At 39.1% G+C, this 21,377-nt stretch overlaps 1 protein-coding gene across 4 annotated transcripts in view; it reads right to left on the bottom strand.

The window, feature by feature from the left end:
- The window catches only part of KIF1B (kinesin family member 1B), a 174,933-nt gene that overhangs the window by 22,725 nt on the left and 130,831 nt on the right, over nt 1–21,377 (bottom strand). For all 4 annotated transcript variants that reach the window (XM_072608820.1, XM_072608816.1, XM_072608817.1 and 1 more), the window contains 10 exons: nt 15,542–15,627; nt 14,783–14,912; nt 14,450–14,612; nt 13,113–13,203; nt 11,899–12,017; nt 11,190–11,245; nt 8,524–8,632; nt 5,968–6,034; nt 4,913–4,997; nt 2,707–2,812 (listed from right to left, as the gene is read on the bottom strand). In XM_072608820.1, the coding sequence (XP_072464921.1) occupies nt 2,707–2,812; nt 4,913–4,997; nt 5,968–6,034; nt 8,524–8,632; nt 11,190–11,245; nt 11,899–12,017; nt 13,113–13,203; nt 14,450–14,612; nt 14,783–14,912; nt 15,542–15,627 (1,012 nt within the window). The remainder of the gene's footprint in view (nt 1–2,706; nt 2,813–4,912; nt 4,998–5,967; nt 6,035–8,523; nt 8,633–11,189; nt 11,246–11,898; nt 12,018–13,112; nt 13,204–14,449; nt 14,613–14,782; nt 14,913–15,541; nt 15,628–21,377) is intronic.

The following is a 21,377-nucleotide window of genomic DNA, read 5'->3' as shown; positions in this document are numbered from 1 at the left end:
TTCCAATATAACACAAACAGAGCCTTGTTCTGCTCCAAAAGAGAATAGGGGGTCAGTAGGGTAAAGAACCCTTAATCTTCAAAGGAAAAGACTTTAAGTAAAGTCCTTCTCACAGGTTCTGCTCTCAGGCAGCCAGACTAGACTCTGCTACAATATAAGACAAACAGGAAAAGACAGTGTGACCGACAACTTAAAGTTACTGAACAATCAATAAACATTTATGAAGCATCTACTATGTGGCAGGCACTGTGCTAAGCCCTGGGGATACATAATTAGAGGCAAAAGAGAGTCCCTGCCCTCAAAGAGCTCACAATCTAATGAACGAACAGCAAACCTCTAGCTTTTGGCTTAGACAAAGTCAGAAAATCAAAGACAGAATGAGGGCTTGTGAACTAGCACTAAAACAGAGACTAGAAAAAATTTGCTCTTCAAATAAAAAGAATGAGAAGCAGCACAAAATTTACTGAGAAGTTTCCCATTGTATAGTTAAGAGCAAGATCACTTAAAAAGAGGAATAAAGTGGAGCAATTTTAGCAGGTGGAAAAAATAGTAAATCATCCACATGCTGAACTGTGTTCATGAATCACATAATTCCAGTGCAGAAAGAGAGTTTACTTCAGAATAATAAAAAAAGAGCATAGATACTGTATCTTAAGCATTAGCTGAGAGGTTTGCAAAGGGAAAAAGCACTAGGAGTTAAAAGTACAGTTATAACTATATAAGGCAGAGCATTCTGCTAAGCAAGAAACTTTATGCATGTAAGAAGCAAACAAAAAATACCTAGGCATATCCTTATCAAGAAAGAGCCTGCAAAAACACAGAAAAAGCTCTTGTTAGTGAAGCCAAAAGCAAGACAAGAAAGCAGAAAAGTACAAACAAAAAAGAAAAAAAATCTGTTGATAAGTGAAGACAAAATAATTAGAAAACAACTGTATAGACCCTTAGTTAAGAGATGGCCCAAAGCACCAGATCAGATGTGGAACCCAGGCTTGGTTAAAACTCCTGGCCTGGGGTGGAATCAGGAGAGGCCTCTCCCTATTCCCCATGTCCCCAGGCCTCTTTGGAGCTGCCTGAGTCCTATAGAAAGTGAAGATGAGAATTCTAGGGAAGGAAGGGATCTGATATATAACGTAACATAAGAAAGATAACTATGGAACTGGGAAGAAGGGAATGCTTGGACTTTGGTGATGTCTGTCCATTCTTCTCATCCCCAAGTACCCTCTAAAGATACACAATTAACTGTCTTGGGATCATCAGGTAAATGCAGACTGAGTTGAAAATCCATGCTTCCTGGTTGTAGTTTTCTCTTGGCCTGCCAAGATGGGTGCACCACTAGATCTTGTTAAGGCTCTCTAGTCACTGACAGGCTCCTTGACTTCCACCAGCACTTCAAGCTTCTTTCTACAGTATTTTGCTAGGCATCATTATAGTCACAGAGACAACATGGTGAATACCAGACACTGGATACCAGTGAGTAATCCCAGGTATTGGCAGCAGAGGGAAGACTGAAGACAGGGAGCTCCTCTTGGCTGCTTACCAGCCTTAGATGTGCTGATAGGCTCAGTCAGCTTCTGTCTCCCTCTTGCCCTTCAAATGTAATAATCTGGGTTTTCCATTCCTATTTCCTACAGCATTTGTGAACATACCTATGTTATCACTGACTTGTGACAAAATCAACATAAAAAAAGATTCTTAAAATGGAAGTATTCTTAGACTACAGAGAGGCAGCACCTTGCCAGCTGATAAACACACCTGTATAAGCATATTAAAGGAAATAATCTAAAAGAAATTAAACAGGCTCATCTATTTTGAGCACATTTTCAGGAATAAACAAACAGGAAAAGCTAAGTTATGCAGAAACTAACAGTAAGGTCCATATTAGAACACTGAGAGTCTGCTATCCCTAACCATAGAAGAGATCAAGAAGTTCTGGCTTCCCCACAAAGAACACTTTGGTCCCTTCCCAAGCAAACAGAAAACCTTTTATTAAACTGGGACCCAGTGAAAACCTCTGAAATTACTTTTAGTAATTTAGTAATTGCTTTTAGTCAATTACTTTTAGTAATTTCAGACACAGGGAAAGAAGATGGCCATTTGAGCAAGGCATTTACAATGATCAACATTACTGGGAAAAGGAAATTTAAAAGACTTTTAAAATAAAGACAAAAAAGAAGTGAGGTCTTTTAGATCAATCATTCCAGGTTAAGGAGATCTGTGTGTAGATTCATCACTATGAACCAAGACAAACAGGAAGGCACAGAGCAAAATCTACAGATTTCCTCCAAGCAGCAGTAGCCATGGCTACACACAAGCGGCTTTGTTAAACACTGAAGGGGTGGAAGGAGTAAGGGTAAATGTACCTCTACTGGAACACTGCTGTTAACAGCACCTCTTCCACAGCAATGGCTTCACAGAAAAGCATAGCCTTAATGATGCCTTGTCTCTACCTCTGCTTTCTGGATAGCATGCTAAGGTGCTTTTCTTTTTCTTTTCTCTTCACTTCATTTAAAAAAAAATATTTTCCCATCTATATGTTGATCACTACTGTAAACATGTACACACAGAAAGTATTTTGTTGGTAGTATGAGGATATCCAAAGAAAGAACGGAAATAAATCACATCCTTGCCCCAAAAACTGTTGGTGATACGGAGATCACAGTGCACCTGATCAGTCTTCATGAAGGCTGAGTGTCTTCAGGGCCCTACCTGCTAGAGTTGTGCGAAGACTTCAGATATTTGGCAGAGATAATGTTCAGAGACAGAATGGCGTCAACAGCAGCTTCATCCACCTCTGCTTTACTCCTGATTCGACCTGAAGAAAAGGGATGTTACTGTCAGAATACATCCCTGAGACAAAAAAGTAAGCTCCTCACACCACAAATTAGTAAATCAATTCAAAATTCTAGTGCTCCAGGGGCAAGGAGGGCTCCTTGGGCTGACTGTTCTCAGTGCTTGGGCTACTGGTTTTCTCTCCATGTGCTTTTCCTAGGGGACCTTGATCCCATGACTTCCACTGTCACTTGTGACACCTTTCAAGATTCTTTCCTCGGCTGGGAAGGAAGTGGTGATAGGAGGAGAATAAGTGTTCGAGTGCTGGCTCTGCTCCTCACCAGATGGAAACCTGGGGCTGGTCATTTCTCTGCTCTAAGCTCTGATTTCCTTGTCCCTAGAATGGGCTAGAATAGACCATCTCCAAGGTGTCTCCATCTCTAATCTTATATGACCTTTCCCTCAAAGGTACTTTTAACTGCAGACAGGAAGCACTCAGTGTAGATGTACCATTTTTATCACAAACTTGTGTCTCAAGACAAACTCATCACCTACAACAGACCAGGCTCTCCTCTCTCATGAATCCAGATTTAAAATTTCAAAATAATCACTACTTCTATTTCATCTCCCATTTGAAGTCAGTCACCAAATTCTATCATTTTTTCCTATAAAACATCTTCCATTCATCCCCTCTTTTTATCCCCACTGTCATCTGCATTAAATGAATCAATGAAGTAAGCATTAAAGACTTACTTATGGCAGTCACTGAGGATAAAAAGTCAATATACAAAACCATTCCTGCTCTCAAGGAGCTTATATTCTAGTGTAGACACAGATATCTATATGTAGGATAAACAAAACAAATAAAAGGTTGATAGGGAAGGTGGACACTACAGTCAGGGAGAGTAGGAAGAAGCACTTAAACTGCTTCTGGAAGGAAGTAAGAGCTTCTGTGTGACTGAGATGAAGAATGGGAGATGATCCCCTCATGCTGAGACTACTGCAGCAGGATCCTGAATGGAAATTCATCTTACTCTGCCCCTCAAATGACCATGTACAAGACTCATATTCCTTCTTTATTCAAGAGTCATTACTTGTGCTGCTGCGCCCCACCCCTCAAATCTGGCCCTAGACCGCCATTTAACAACTCAGCTCAGACGTCACCTTTCCTGCTCCCTTAGATGTTCGCAATCTCTCCCTCCTCACATTCTCCATATTTACTTACCCACATACATGTCACATCCCCTGAGCAGAAGGCAAGAACTTTATGTGGGTGACCTCAAGGACCAGCATACTCCAAAGCACACATTAGGGGCTTAACAAGTATTGGACTGAACCAGATTCATGATTGAGGCTCAAGTCTAACTATACTCATACAACACCCTTTCTGACTGCTCCAGTTCACACTAATCTGTACTTTTCCTGACCTTCTGTATACTACTCGCTAGGATACTACTTACTCAATGACTTAAATAATTAAAGAATGAACTGATAAGTCAATAAACAGACCCTATGTGCAACAGTGAGGCTATGCCATATTGGAGACAGAAAATTTAGAGAAGATAAAGTTCCTATCTTTAGTAGGGAAAGGAAACAATGATAACTATAGCATGTCACAGAATTGCACAAGTGCATTAGAAAGCTAAAAAAATGAAGGGCTACTGAGCAGCAACAATGGGAGCCAACTTTCTGCAGGAGTTAGTGGTTGGGCTGTGATGAGTTGTGATTCAATAGGTGAAGGGGGGAGAGGGAAGACATTTCAGGCACAGACAATACCATGAGCAAAGGCAGGGAGGAGATGTAAGAGCACAAAGTAAGTACGTTTTTGTTTTCCCATCAATATTGCAAGCTCCTAATGGGAGACTTTATAGTTTTTATAACCCTTTCATGATTCCCATAGCTCTTGAAAAGAGTTCTTTCACACAGTAGGTAATTAACATGTATGTGTTGAATAAAAGAATGATTACTGTGGCAGTAATAGGGGGAATGGGAAAGTCAATTTCAGACCCAAGACTCCCATGTAATGTCTCTGTGTATATCTATCCTACCAAGTTCAGACCTCACCAAGGTCTAGGAAGTATAGCCAAAACAAAAATCTCTTTGGTGATCCTTGATTTCTTCTCCCTCCAGTGGGTGCACTTACCCACCACCAGCTCTCGAACATCCTTCCAGTGGAGCTCACTGCCCTTCTCGTGGATAATGGTCACTGTGATCCTCCGCTGGATGCCCTGGGAGGAAAGCAAAGTGGTGGGTGAGGGTGGCTGCCCCTCTCATGTCTGTGCCACCAGCCCATTCTTTGGGAGGGGGATGATGTCTGAGATATCATGCAAACAAATATAAATGAGACACCAGCTGGGAAACAGACCAATTCCAATTGAGCTTCCTTCCTCCCAGAATGGGTCTGAGAGCATCCTCATAGGAAAAGTTTAGATGCGGATCACAGGAGGTGCTTGACCTGAATAATCTTCATTGCTACTTCTTTCTCCATTGATGTAATATAGACTACCGAACACACACACAACATAGACTGCAATGCATCATTTCTTTAAACATTACAGCAAGAAAGCTGTACAAACTATATTAAATAACTAGGTGTGCTTGGGGGAACTGTACTACCTAGCTGTTTGATACATTATTAAGACACAATATATCTAAATGCTATGAAAACTTCTTAAAGTCCTACATAAAGTTGCAACTTTTTTTTTTGAGACTCAGTCTCCCTATCTCCTTAGTCTGGAAGTAGAGCTGCCACAGTTCCAAGCCTGATCAACAAAGAAGCTTTAGCCTGGTCTGTTGTCCCATGAGGGCCAGCTTATCCTTCCTGAGGCAGACTGGTGATCCTTGGTTACTGATGCTGAACATACTGAGGACATTGCTTGGCTCCTGGTGTTTGGAACTTTTGAACAGCAGCAAGGGCTACAGGTGTGCACCAACATACTCAGAAATTGCTATTAATAAATTTCTTTAAAATCATCTTTAAAGTAACAAGGATATATAGCAAAGTAGCAAGAGGAAAATTCAAAAGTCAAATTTATGAAAAAAGGTTACAGGAACCTTATTATCCCTCCCTCCACCATACACACTACCTATCAAGAAATCTGTCATGAAGGGGAGAGGGAATATTAAAAAAAAATGCTTCTTCTACTCAACAATTTCTATTCTATGCTTGCTCCCAAGCCCTTTCTCCTTTATTAGTACCTGGTGAAGCAGAAATGTTCCTTGACAGGGAAGGCCTGCAGTGTGATCAACCACAGCTGGGATATACCTGTATAAACATTGGCACAAAAAAAGGAGTTAGGATCACTAATCTGGTTAAACCAGTACTGACCTTCTCAAGATTGGTACTGATTACTCCAAGCATAGAAACACAAAAACACAGAATCTGAATTGAAAAGTATCTCGGGTCATTTAATCCAATCTATAACTGAAAAAGAATTCCCTTTAGAATATTCTCAACAAGTGGTCACCTTGTATTTACTTGAAGACATGCAGGGATGGGGAACCTGATCCCTGCTGGGTCGGCTCATTTCATAAGAGCATAGCTTGGAAGCATCTTCTAACATAAAGGCAAAATCTTCACTCAACCTTCCATATATTATTACTAGCTCTACTTCTGGAACAAACAGAACAAATCTCATTCTTCTTCTATGTGAGAGGCCTTAAAATACTTGAAGAAAGTTATCCTGTGTGTCTTTAAGTTCACTTTTCTACAAGCTAAATACCCCCAGCTTCTTTATATGCCCCTCCACTTATCATCTCCCATCTTCTCTTTTCCAGGCTAAATTTCCTCAGGTCCTTCAGGCAATTCTCCTAGCATAACCGTGAGGACAGTCACCATCTTGGCTGATCCCCCTCTGAGGCTTTTCAGCTTACCAATGCCCTTCCTCACATCTCGTGCCCAGAACAGCCCAGTACTCTGAATGTGGTCTGACCAGAGGAGAAGACAAGGGAATTATTACACATCCCTCATCCTGGACACAAGACTTCTTTTAAGCGGCCCAAGTTTCCATTAGCTTTCTGGCTAACAAATCACACTGATGATTCATATTAAGCTTAGAGTTTACTAAAATTTTCAGACAAATTGCCATCTAGTAGTATTTGTAGATAATTTCCATCTCTCCCTGATCTTGCACTTAGGAAGTGATTTTTCTAAATCCAAGTCTAAGACTTACATGCGTCCTATTAAGCTTCATCTTATTAAATTCAGGCCCATGTTGTGGAATCTCTTGGAGTCTTGACACTGGCATTGAATGATTGCCTTTACATTCTGCCTCTCTGAACTCTCGACAGCACTGGTCTACACTGGTCTGAGAATTCACCAAATGGTTATTTGCTCTGTTCCTTACATGAACCACTTTTTCCAAGAACGTAAACAATAACTGCATTGCTGATCTACCTCTTGTTAAAGTCAAATCCTTCACATGAACCTCATCACTAGATCCTTGTTCACTCAATCTACTATTTGGCATAGTGCCTTAATGCAGAGGTGTCAAACATGCAGTTCAAGGGGGCACGGTGGCCTGTAACACTCTCCAGTGTGGCCCTCAAACTAGATTGATTTGTAACTGGGGAACATTTAGCAAAATAAGCAAAAATACAATAGAACATAGATAATGTTAACATGTAATTTTCAAAGTCAATATGTGGCCAGCAGGGTTCTTAGCTGAGTGGCCCCCTTTTCTATTTGAAATCAACACCACTGCACTAATGTATTAGGAGCTTGAAAATGGTTACAATTATACACAAAACTATACTCAAGATTTTAAGCTTACAATTTCCCTTCAATCTTTGCTACATGTTAGAGTGTTACAGACATATTAGTTTGCAGAAACATTTTAAGACACAGTTTTAATTAATATTCACATTCATCACTTGCTCCCAGGGTGGTAAGGTCAGCTTGGGTCTGTTTTCTTTATCCAGGGGAGGACCATATTTTTCAGAAACTGTCTGAAATTCCTGACAACTTTCTGTGGATAATCTCCTATCTCTTTGCTTCTGATGAAACCCATTCAGTGGGAGGAGAGTAGGACAATACGCCTACGTGACAAAGTACAACGAGGTTAACAGGATTGTAGCTCTAGAGCTGAAAAGGCCTTAGACATCTTGGAGTCCACATTCAACTTTACAAACAATGACACTGAGGCCCAGAAGGAGAATGGACTTGCCCAGAGTTACCCAGACAGTAAGTATGTGAGGTGAGATGTGAGCTCAGGCCTTCCTGGATCCAAGTCCAGGGTCCTAACCACTATGCCATGTTGTCTCTCAGGTTGGTTCCATCAGTCCCCTCTGTCATCCAGTAACAATGAAAGACATTAGGGACACTTGTGGTTAGAAAGTCCTGTGATGTGAACACCTGACTGGTGAGGCAATGCTGAAATTACCAGTTCAGCTCATCACTGTCCATGACAGGGATTCAGAAAGCTGAACCTAAGGAACAAAGTGACATAGAACAACAACAACTGACATTTCTACAGAGCCTACCACACGCCAGGGACTATGCTAAGAGCTTTACAAATATTACCCTGCGGTCTGCACCACAACCCTGGGAGACAGGTGCTGCTATCAGCCTCATTTTCTAGTTGAGGAACCCAAGGCAGACAGAGGTAAAATGACTTGCCAAGGTCCCACAGCTAAGTCAGGTCAGGAGGGCTCTGGGCATGATGGCAACCCCTTGCAGTCCTATATATCCCACACCACAGCTCTTGGCTTCCAAACTCTTTTCTTCACTGAGAAACAATATTAAGATGGACTTACTCTCCTGTAGGTTCCAGTTCACTGATCTCAAACCAAACAAGAAGGTCATATTTGCTCATGCTCTGGCCCAAGCTGGTTTTGCTCATAGTGTTCAACTTTGTTGCTGGCACTTTATGGGGAAAAAATGAGAAAACATCAAAGTCTTGCTTGCTCAAAGCCATTTACTAGAAAGGTATGGTGTTCAAAAAGTAGTCTTTGACACTTAGGTCACTTTGGTAATTGCCACAAAAGCCAGGAGAATGATTTAGACCAGAAAACTGGCAAGTAGAAGCCAGAGAACATAGAGAATAAATATAATTTTTCCTTCTTAATCTAGAGAATAAGGTAAATGGGTAAATGGGAGGTAGATCCTCAGACAGTATACTACATATGTGATCTGTATCTCCAGTTCCCACCCCTGCATACAGTCATGTCCTAAAAGAAGGGTACATGACATGGCACAGTGAAGTTTGCATATCTGAATCAGATGCATCTAGATATCACAGGATGAAAGTTATATAAATTGCATTAAATACTCAAGTGTCTTTGGGGGAAGATTTCAAATTTAAACAAAATCTTTTCTACAATTTGCTTGAAAAGCATCTTTGAGACCAAGAATATAGCACAGAACCAAAAATTCTAGAGCAGGGGTTAGCAAACTATGACCAAAGGGTCCACCACCTGTTTTTGTAGGGCCCAAAAGCTAAGAATAGTTTTTACATTTTAAAATACAACAAAATTTTACTTAAATGGTAAAAAAAATATTCTTACATGTTGAGTTACACAAAAACAGGAGGAAGCCAGATTGGGCCATAAGCAGTAGTTTGCTGACCCCTGCTCCAGAGAACCATATTTTATAGTTCACAAAGCATGAATTATAATAAAGTTCCTTCTTTTTTTGTATGGTTCTGAGAAAATGATTCATGTTTGAAATTTTCGTTTACACCAAGATCTCTTCTAATCCACATGTAATGTCTGTACCTCCAAATATAAGATTATGGAAGTTATTTTATATATTTACTTCAGATTTAAATTTCATACCTCAACTAACTCTGAAATCTTTGAATGAATAAATTAGCCAGAATCCAAATTGTTTGCTAAGAATTTCCATTCCCCAAAAGTTGTAATTTTGAAACACTATCTTAAACATCTGTGTGTTTGTCCTTCATTGCCAAAGAAGACCATCAGAGAAATAAGGACATGACTTGCACTTGACTTTGTTTTTGAATGAGGGAGGGCTGTGCAGGTCACCAGCCTTACTTCTCCTCCAGAGCCATCTGAATCCATCAGGATGACTGGAGATGACCCAGGATGAGGCAATTGGGGTTAAGTGACTTGCCCAAGGTCACACAGCTAGTGAATCTTAAACATAAACTTGAACTAAAGAGACCATAGTATGCTCCCTCCAATCTTTCTAGTTTATATATGAAAAAACTTGGGCCCAGAAAAGTGAAATGATTTCTTCAAGATCATGTGGGTAGAAAGTGACAGGGAGGACTCAAACTCAAGACCTTTAACTTCAAATTCTTCTAGAAGTCATGGAGAAATTCTACTCCTATTCATAAAATCTGTGCCCTCATCAGACTTAACTTATTTAAGCTAATGGTACTAAGCAAGAAAGAGAAAGAAACCTTAACTCAGAGATACTTCTACATATGGAGCTTTGAAATGAAAACTGCCTTGAAATGTATCGTTTCTGAGGTCTAAAAAACCCAATAGCCTCTCCTCCTGTGACTAGCCAAGAAGGGGCTTCCCAATACCTTTTTCACAGCCATGTTTTAGGACTTTCTGACTAAATGAACTATGCATTAAATTTGCAGCATCCAATGAGGACAAAAACACCTGTGCTTCACCCACACAAAACCAATGTCTTACAAAAGTTCTACATCTAAGGTGGAAATGGTTTGGCCACTAACCATCTTGTTTAGGCACCCTCTCGTTCTGGCAGTCAGAGACAGGCATAAAGAGAAAAGGTGGTAGTGGGTCAGCCCCATCCTGGAAGCTGGCGATGGCAGAAGATGCAAGGGCATTGGCATGCTCAGAAAATACGTCCAACATGTGAACATTCATACAGCCAGACATGAGATATCGAATCAGTTCAATCTTTCTCTCATGGTCTGGTGAGAGGATGAAGAACCAGGGTACAGAGAATGAGGAAGGAGAACAAAGTGGGTTGGGAATTACAGGGATGACAGCATGGGAAAAGGAAGGAAAAAGAAAAAAAGATAATTGAATATGCAGAATAACTTGATTATGCAAAGAAAAGTTGTGAATCATTTCAATGTAGCTAAAAAATATGCAGTGAGCTGGGGAGTGGGAGTGGGGACAGGGTGGAGAAATGGACAGTTATAAGGAAGAGAAATAGGCAGATTACCAAGATTTGGCAAATGCTCAGGAAGCACACAAGAGTGGTTCAGCTAGTCAATAGGACTTTGCTGTCTAAGGGATAAAATTTTATCTCTTCCCACTTATTGTTCTGGTTCAGAAGTTGAGAAGATAGCTACCTTCTCCAGATAATGTAAAGTTAAGTAATTTAGAAGAGTGGAAATCAGACTGCATTATACCTGAAAGCTGTTCAGAATGATGGACACACACACACACACACACACACACACACACACACACACACACACACACACACACACACACACACACACACACACACACACACATTACTGAATTCTCACCTGGTTTGGAAAGTGGCATGGGTGGAGGGAAGAATCGCCGGGATGGTTGAGGAGGACTGTAAAGAAAAGAATTAAGTCAGATTTCCTACAGACTGAGAAAGGGTTTGGGGACTTATGCCACCACCATCTTACTCTCTCTTTAAGTAAATCTTCCAAGTTTCCATCTCAGTATTGCAGATGCTAGACCTTATTTCTTCTATGTTGCAATGCTAACTAAAATACTTTTGGACAATTCTCTTGTATGTTTTGGCTAAAAATGGATAGTGAGAGTTTTCTTGTTAATTGTGTCTTGATGAAAACATCATTTTATCATTAACATCATTACTCTACCACACACCAGTTCCTATGTAGTTTTTTTTTCATTCACTAGTTTAACCATCTTAAGGGGAAAAAAATAAACTGTTCAGTATTGTTTCTTGGAGTTTGTGCTTCAAGATATCATCTGCAGCTACCTTTTTGACTTGTAGCTAATCTGAAGCATAGCAGAGTGGCACATCTCCGGTAAAGCCCCTTTCTACAGTCATCTAAGGCCAATCCTCAGAAAACAGACCCGTGGTAAAGCCTCTGTAAAGCTAGTAACTTTAGTGAACATAGGGAAATATAGGGTCACTGGGATAATATTTGCCTTAAGTCCCTATAAGGATCTCTTTTTTTTTTTTCTGAGAAGAAAACAAGTAAATAAAATCTTCTTGACTCATTTGGTCCAAACCTGTGAAGCTCCTGTCCCTGAACATGAAGAGGGTGTAGCTGGTAATGCCCAAAAACTTCAAATACTATAGGCTTGGTCTTGATGTAGTCCACAAAGGATTCAGTTACCTCCACTGCAATCTAGCAAAGAGGATTGGAGGAGGAGGGGAGAAACAAGTGAGAAAGGCTTTTTTCTTAGTTGAGATCTGAGTTCGAAGTATTAGTTCAACACTTCCTAAGTGAAGAGTACATGCAAGCACAATACCAAATATCCCCACAAAAATGTTCCAGTCTCTCCTAGAGATTCTTTTATGTGTCAGTGTGGGCTAGAACTTACATTATATATATATGGTCTACCTTCCTATTATAGATGCGCTGGGGAGCTAAAATTCCAGGACTAGAATCAGGCCTTGAGGGCCCATCTAGTGCTTGTTCTCCCACTGAGCTGTCTTAGAATCAGTGGGTGAGGTGTGGCAATCATTGGTGTTAGACTTTATTTGCCTTTATTGCTTATACACTCCTTCCTGCACCTCCCTCCCCCGCAGCCACATAAAAAACTCATTTTCTTCTGTTGTAGTCTCCTCAACAAGCCACCCCAGATGGCAATGATGTCTGTTAGCCTGAACTGAGACGCTGGAGAGAGGCAAGCACGCTCCTGTGCTCCAGAGGAGCTCCCCATGTGTTCTGTGCTATTACTACTCTAGTTAGTCAGAGAACAGAATGCAGCTGGAGTCATCCCGTCTAAGGGATTAGTTGTCTGTCACTGGGAAATAGAACCCCGAATTCTAGTCAAACACAAAAGACTTCAGGAATCATTTTTACTACGTGTAAGTTGATGCTGGGGTTAATGGCTTAGAATTTAATGGAGAATATGGTCACCTCCATAAAATGCTTATTTAAATGCTCACATTTTTTTCTGAGAAGACAGCAATTGAAAAATGCTTTAATAAGCCCAAACTAATGGAAGAATTTATTAGTCCCTGCTACTACCCAATCATCTACACACAGTCATGTGGCTCACTAAGAGGACTAACTGTAATCTGCACAGGGACATGCTTCCTCATGGCACCACATTCAGGGGCTCCCCCTTTCTTTTCTACTCTACACTCTCCTTCTCCTTGTTGGGCAGCACCTCATCTTTGAGTTCATCTTCCCTTGATCTGGGAAAGCTGAATGGAAACCACACAGTGCCACCCATTCTCAGCCAAACTTCAAAGAAATGAATGTATCACTTACATTCTGAACATGATAAAAGCCAAGAGGACTTCCCCTGCCATTGTTTTTTAGGGGTTCTGTAGAGAATGCTTCATCATGACGATGTAAGAAGCTAAATGAATAAAACAAATGGAGCTTTCAATAACCCGTGTCACTAGGATCCTCATTTCAAATACATATTGTAGAAAAATACAGGAATCCAAAAGCGGATACCATTTACAAATTTACTACTATACATATTTATATACATATATAGGAAGACCAAGACAGCATAAATGAGAATATTATTTAAATTAATACCCAAACTATTCAATATTCTTTAAAACTAACTTCCAGACGCTGTTCTGGGGCTCAGTCACTGAGTAGTACATGGAGCTGAAAAACTGCTCGGGGGTTAGGGGAAGTAGAGAACTGAATAGCCTCATTCTGGTCCCATATCATTATCTAGAAAATTATGAAATCATTTCATATAAAATAGGTCTGCAAGGGCTTAAGATGCTACAAAGTATGCTGAGGCCTGTCAGTAGCATCCATGTGCCTGGGGACAGCTTATATAGAGTATCCACTGAGAGTGGACCATTCAGACTAATAGTAAGTACTCTTTACATTTACAGACAATGAAAATTCTATTACTAAGGGGAAACTGGGAATAAAAATAAGTAGAGAAGAAAACGGTAGTCAGTACGTGAACTATTCTCAGATAAAAGATGTAATATCCATTAGGAGAACATAGAAAAGCAAAATGAGTGAAAGTCAGATCCAGAGGAGAAGGGATTTAAAAATATTTAGGGGACTGAATAAGGTAGTCTGATGAAAGAATGTCACTAGAGGCAGGAGAACTGAGTGGGACTTATGATTTTTAAAAAATGTTTCATAGCCGCTCTCTTGTTGAACAAATCATGAAACTGAGAACCAGCTTCTCTCTTGTTCTCCACTCCACGTAGTACTAGTGCACTCCTTATGGACTGTCTTCTCTACTTTAAATTGCAGACATTGTCTCATACAGAACTTACTATTTAGTGTAAAGGAATAAATGGCTGTTGATGGTAGCTATGCATGGTTCCCAGATTTCAGACTCCATCATGAAAAGTGCAAAAGTGCCAGGTACAATGGTTCTTCTAGCAATAACTGCCTAATCAATCTAGTTCTAGGCTTCTAGAACATTCATGCTGAACAGACAATGTATTCAAATCCTTACAAGATGAAGGAAATTATACCAACAACTTAATCCTATTTTAATAATCTTAAATTTCTTGTTCTTCTCTCTGTCCTGAGTGAAGAAAGCATTCTGTTTTATGGTACAGAATTCCTACACCAGACAAACTATAGAGAGGAAAAACCTCAACAGCTTTGCTTACTTGAATTGGCAGAAGATGTCTGCATACTCGGGGAGAATACCACTGGCCTGCAATACCGTCACGCGGAAAGTGAAAGCACTGCCTAATTTCAGATGCTCTCCAACTTCTTCAGGAAACCCTTCCATCACCATTTTCCCATCCAGCAAAGTGCCTGACTTTAAGTCTAGAGAGGAACAAATGACAAGTTCATGGCTGAGATTATACACAACTTTGCTTCAAGAAGGCAAAGTCAGGAGCTCTGACCCTGCTCAAAGGTAGCTTATGGAACTGCTTACTTTCCTCACAGGGATTAGAAATATCCTTTCCCCACTATCTCATTTTCCATTCACTTACCTGGTTCATTCCCTCGAATGATTTCTTCTGGAGGAGTAATGATGTCAGAACTCTGACCCTGTCCTTCCACAATCCTTAGCTCCTCAAGGGACAATCCAGAGCGAGTCATCGCAACTGAAGAAAAATCACTCTGAAAACAATGTAAGGGGTCACACATGATCTAGCATGCTGATACTGGTTTCTCTGAATTTTTCCTTATGTCCCAAAAACAGGATCGGGATTTTAAAATGTATAATTAGAGAGCTTAGAAAGAAATTATAAAAGTATTACTTATATATTCTTGTCCTTATTTGAATATTTAAATACATTTTAAAATTTAAATAGCTTTGTTGTAACATTCAATAACTTTTTAAAATAGAAAATTCAAAATAAAAATTATTTCTTTAAAAAAGTACCTGGAAGTACTTCTAAATAATAAAAGAATAGTAAAAAAAAAACAAACCAGAAGTAAATTTAAAACTGTCTTAAACAAAAAATGATGTAAAAGATAAATGGCTCTGCCCAGTTTGAGGAGGATATGGAAAAAGGGGGCAGACTGATCAGGGTTGGAACCAGCATTGGTTTAACAATGCCAAGCTAATAACAACAGTTGGTAACAGCAAGTTAAAACTTGCTTATAACTTCCCAGGAATTGACTATACAAGTTGTTCTGTACTTAATAGTAGTGCAGAATTTTTGGTCCAACTTCTAGAATTTTCTTTCCACATCTTTCTTCCATTCCATCCCCCCCAAATCTTCCTATTTTATTTGAAGCCTTACCTGATTAAAATATTCATTATCAAAAGATATTTTAGCTGTTCCTGACTGCCGGATTCCAGAGCCATAATCAGGAGCTTCTTCATCAGCTATTGAGATTAAAAAAGAGAAAAAGATCAACACTGTAAACTGAGGCTAAAATCAATGTGGGGTTCAGCTAAGACTGAATACTTGGGCTAAAAGGGAGTGATATTTACTAGACTGCAAACAATTTTGCCAGTTGAGATTCTGAAAATTAGACAGTACCAAAAAAGATCCATTGAGGGGAAGAGACAGAACAACACGAGTAGGACAATTCAATACAGTCATTTTGATCCATTTGTCCAAATGAAATTAGAAACAAGCAAAAAATGCAATCATACAAATGGACTGAATTTTCTTCTGCTTGTGTTAGACCAGTTTCAAAAGAACCATGACTCTTAAACCGGTCCTACTGTAGATTCTTGATATAAATACTGTATATCAGTAAGACACTACTTAACACCTCTCATATAGCAACTAACTGCTTTACCTTTTATAAAACACATGACAGAAATGTTTCACATTATAGTAAACATTTTAGAATTTTCCCTACAGTCTGATTTAGAAACATTACCAATAAAACAAGCTGCTTTAGTAGAGCATTAAACAGGTGTGGATTCATATAAAGCTTGAATGGCAGACTGTACATGACAGGAATCCCATCACCTCCCGAGGCAGCTCAGTCCACTTTGGAATATTTCTAATTCCTGGGAAGATTTTTCTGAAACCAAAAGTCTAAATGTGGCTCTTTATAGTTTCCATTCACTCATATTTCAGCCTTGAAGGTGCTCTCCCACCCTTATTCTGCCGAAGTCTGCTCTTCTCCAGGTTCAACATCTCCAGTTACCTTGGTCAATGACCAGCAGAACCTAATTAAGCTCTCTAGCCCTAGAAGCCTTTCCAGCATAGCCTACATGGCATTAACTTTCTTGGCTGACATATCATACTGTTGACTCATATGAAGCTTACAAGTCCACTAAGACCCAAAGATCTTTTCCAGACCAAATGCTGTTTAGCTATGTCTCCTGCATCTTGTACTTTCACAGATTTCTTTTTTTGAACTTGTGTAAGACTTTGCGTTGATTCCCATTTAATTCATCTCTTTGACTTAGCCAGACTTTGTAGGTTGTCAAGACTTTTGTGAATCTTAAGTATATTCAGGGTGGGATTATATTTTGAACTTGTGGTACATTGTCTAAGATGTTGATCTAAGTCAGACTGGGAACTTTTCATAGCTTTGGGTAAGGTGGGGGGAATTCTTTTTCTTCTCTCTCTTTTTAAAAAAATTAATTAGAAGATTCTCCAAAAAAAAAAATGAATATTTTCACATATAAGAAGGTCATAAAATAATATGAAATCATGAATCAATTAAATACAGCTTTTTAAGAAATATATGAAATTTAATGTGGTAGTAACCACATTGCCAGACAAACAGCTTGTGGTCCCTTCTGAACTTTCTTTTGCTTTCTTCGGTGTATTTTAAAAGTGTTTAATTTATTCTCTTTACTTTCATCACAGATCTCATAGATTTAGAACTGGAAGGGAGCCAAAAGGACTCCTAGTTTAACCCTCTCATTTCCTCTTGTGAAATGAAACTTGAGAGGTTAACTTGTCCAGGGTCACACAGCTGCTTAAGTGACTGAGGCAGCATTTGATTCTGGCTTTCATGACCCTAAAGCTATATTCTATCCACTAGATATGCTGCTACCATTACTGCCACCCCTGATTCTGCCCATCCTTCCATCTAAATAAAAACCTTCTCTTACAATAATTAAACAAAGCAAAACAAATTATATAAAGGAAGAATTCTTAATCACTCAAGGACCAGAGAGGTGACATTATGTGGTTGAAGGTCTATTGGATTTGGATTCGGAAGCCCCAGGCTCAAGTCCCAAAATTCTAGCTTTGCCACTTTATTGCCTTGGCAACCCTCAGTAAGTCCCTTGACCTTTCTGGGTCTCAGTTTCTTCAACCACAAATCAAGAGCACTGGGCAGTAGATAACTTCTACAAGCCCTGCTAGCTCTAAATCTATGATCCTATGACAGGCGAAAAATTTTTTAAAAAGATAATTTAAATTACAAGAAATAAAAAAGTTTTGCATGAAAAAAATCATTACAACTAGGATAAGAAGAGAAGTGGTCAATTGAGAAAAATCTCTGTGTCAAATATTTCTGATAAATATCTGATACAAAATGTATGACATGGAATATTACTCCAAATCACTAAAAATAAGAGATACAAATCAATATAATTCTGAGGTTTTACCTCGTACCCAGAAAAGTAAATAAAGACAGCAGATGCTAGAGAAGGATGCAGAAAACAGTCAGTTATACACTGTTGGCAGAGCTTTGCACTGGTCTAACCATTTATAAAAGCAATGTGAATTATGCTAAGAAAGTAACTAAAAGGTCAATATCCTTTGATTCAGCAACCCCACTGCTAGGTGTAAAATCCAAATAGGGCAAAGATAGAAAGATCTTATGTATACCAATAACAGTATTTTTTGTAGTAGCAAAGAACTGGAAATAATATAAGTCTTGAGATACTAGGGAATGGCCAAATTGTGATGCATAAATTTAATCATTTAATTTAACCGTGCTATAAGAAATTATGAATAGAAAGAAAGCAGAGAAACATGGGCAGACTTGGTTAAACTAACATAAAGGGAAGCAAAAAGAACCAAGAAAATATAAATGACTACAACATTGTAAAATGGAAAAAAATTGAGATTGAGTGCTGTGTAAAGTTAACTAGGTGGTGGCACAGTGCACAGACCCTGAGTTCACAACTGCCCTCACACACTTACTAGCTGTGTGACCCTGGCCAAGTCATTTAGCCTTTGTGGGTCTCAGTTTCCTTATCTATAAAATGGGGATAATAATAGCACCTGTTTCCTAGAGTTGTTGTGAGGATCAAATGAGATAATATTTGTAAAAATCACTAAGCATAGTACCTGGCAAATAGTGGGTGCTATGTAAATGCTTATTCCCTTTCCTTCTCCTGCTGTGTAAGAATAATCAACAAACCAGACCAAGAAGAGCTATTCCAATGTGCATCTCTCCCTTCTTTGCAGATGTTGGGAATTATGGATGTACAACACTACATATACTGTTCACTTTGGTTAATGCGTTGGTTTCACTGAATATCTTTGAGATTTTTTTCTTTATTCTTTGTCATAAGTAATGGCTCCGTGGGTAGAGGGTTAGGAAATGAAGATGATAAAAACAAAAGATATTTGTAACATTTAAAAATAAAAACTGATAAAAATAAATATAAAAAAACTGATAAGCATGCTTCAATGATTTTATCTAAATCAATGATAAAAATGTTAAACAGCATAGCCAGCTCCTCCACTGGAGACCTCCTCCCACAAGATGACACAAAATAATTCTCAACTAGACTTTGGTTTTAGCCAACCAGTCCTGGGCTACTAATCCAAAGGTAGAAAATTACAGGAAATCTCTTGCCTAATTTTTCAGGCCCTAGGAGGATAGATTATGGAGAAATGCCAAATAAGGATGCCTTGATCAGTTCTTTTCAAAGTGGTGGCCAACAAGCTGGAAAGCTTGAAACTGTTTAGCTCCTATGAGAATAATAGTAATAAAATAGTAATAAATAGTAATAAAAGTCCTCAAAAATAATTCAACATTTCTGAATGAGGAGGGTGATGTTATTTTAACAGTAAAGAAATTCTCTATGGGCTCTCTATACGCTGCCCATATAGTGTCAAGGGAAATTCCTTCATCCACTTATTCCAGAATAGCAGCATATACTGTCTAGAATCAACTTGCAGTTTTTAAGAATAATAGCTAGGAAGCAAACAGGAAAGAATTGAATTATATTTTAATGGACTTGTGATCTCATCAATGTGAGCATGTGTAACACCTGACCACATTGCAGCCCACCTACATATTCCTGTTCTGTGATTTTTTGCCACATCTTTCCCAAAATGTACATAGAAGAGTTGTCTGATGTTCACTCCTAGAGGACTTCTTCTATGTCTTTTATGATTTCATGAAGATCAGTGCAATTACCTGGCTGCCCATCCGTCACACTAGCCTATCTTCCTGTCCAATCAGACATGCCTTTGGAGTTTGGTTTTTTTTATTCCACTTTGCATGCAACACCATCATTGGTAATACGCAGCAAGCTACACACAAGTACTGCACATCTTTCCAGTGATCTCTGGGTCACCTGAAACTGTAATTCTTTTTAGGCTGCACTATTTCATGTATTCATTTCATGCACTATTTCATTTCATTCAATAAACATTTATTAGGTGCCAGCTATATGTAAAAGACTACTATATATCATCACTGGCGGAATGATATTAAAAACATGGAAAGTACCTTGAGATCAGACACACTACCATTCCCCACCTGTGATTCAGTCCTTTTCCCTTCTTTTTCACCTATTAAAATCTGGGCTCAGTTCACTGTAAAGCAGTGCCATTACAAAATGGGAGAGAGGGCCCCTGAATTTAAAATCTGAGGCCCATGGTTTAAATAGTGGCCCATGAAATAGTGGTCGACTACTTATTACCTGTTTGACTTTGGTCAAGTTGCTTACTGTTTCTGGATCTGAGTTTTCTCATCTACAAACTGAGGTGTTTAAATTAAACTAGATGATCTCTTGGGTTCCTTGCAGACACAAATCCAATGATCCTATATGTACTAGGTATGGATGAACTCATTGGATAGTCTATAAAATGGGGGCCATGGCATGACTTGATGGGGTGAGTGATCAACCAGAGTGTGGGAAGATGAGTTGCCCCTCCTCCTCTCTGGGAAATACACTTATGTACTGTCTTCAATAAACTACACCACCTTTCCCTCATTACAGCTCAGCACTCAAAATCTTTATCCCCTCATGCCTTGAAGCACTGAACTTCCTTCCTTTCACCCAGGTATCAGTCCCTCAGATCAGTTATAAATGAGCTGTGGCTCAGACCCCCACGGTAGTAGCTGTGCAGGTACCCTTTCCAGCATGATAATGCTTCCCTGTAGATGCTCAAAAAACTGTACTCTCTGGGATTCATGATTTTAAAACTTTGGACATCACTGGGCTACTCAATTGCCTGTCAAAGACTAGACAATATTCATATTCATCCAGATGATTTTATCTCCATATAATGGTAGCATGATCAATTGTGAGATAGTTATATATGAAAGTCAGTCAGATTTCATTTGGTAAACATGATTTCTACTCACAAAACAAGAATATCCGAAAACTGGAAAAGAGCTTAGAGGTTATCTACCTCTAGGCAGAGAATCCCCTCTATAATCTATATAAGTAATGATTCAACTTGCTGTTTGAAAGTCTCTAGAAATTAGGAATTTGCTACATCTAAGGGAGCCCATTTCATTTATGGACAGTCCTAATTTTCTCCAAGTTTTTCTTGCATCAAGTCTAAATCTGTCTGTGTAATTTCACCTATTTCTCTAAATTGTATGTTCTGTGGCCAAGCAGAACAAATTAAATCCCTTTAGCCCTTCAAATACTTACAGAAAGCATTATCTTTCTACTAAGTGTTGTCTTTGTAGAGTTCAATTATGCCTAGATCCTTCAAACCTCATATGATGTGAGTCTGAAAAATTTCAGCATCTGGTTGCTCTGTTCTGAAGATCATCCATAATGTCGTTGTCCTTCCTAAAATCTAGCTCTCAGAACCGAATGCAGAGGACAGAGGGACTATCAAGCATCTCCTTGACCCAGTGTGAATATCATGCCTCTTTTAAAACCAGCTGAGATTATATCATAGCTTTCTTAGCTGCCATATTACACATGTGACTCATAATAAATTTGTAGTCTATCAA

This window comes from Notamacropus eugenii, chromosome 5 (assembly GCF_028372415.1).
Source record: "Notamacropus eugenii isolate mMacEug1 chromosome 5, mMacEug1.pri_v2, whole genome shotgun sequence".
Classification (NCBI taxonomy): Eukaryota; Metazoa; Chordata; class Mammalia; order Diprotodontia; family Macropodidae; genus Notamacropus; species Notamacropus eugenii.
Note: the sequence above shows the minus strand (reverse complement) of the source record. Positions and strands in the feature narration are given on the sequence as shown.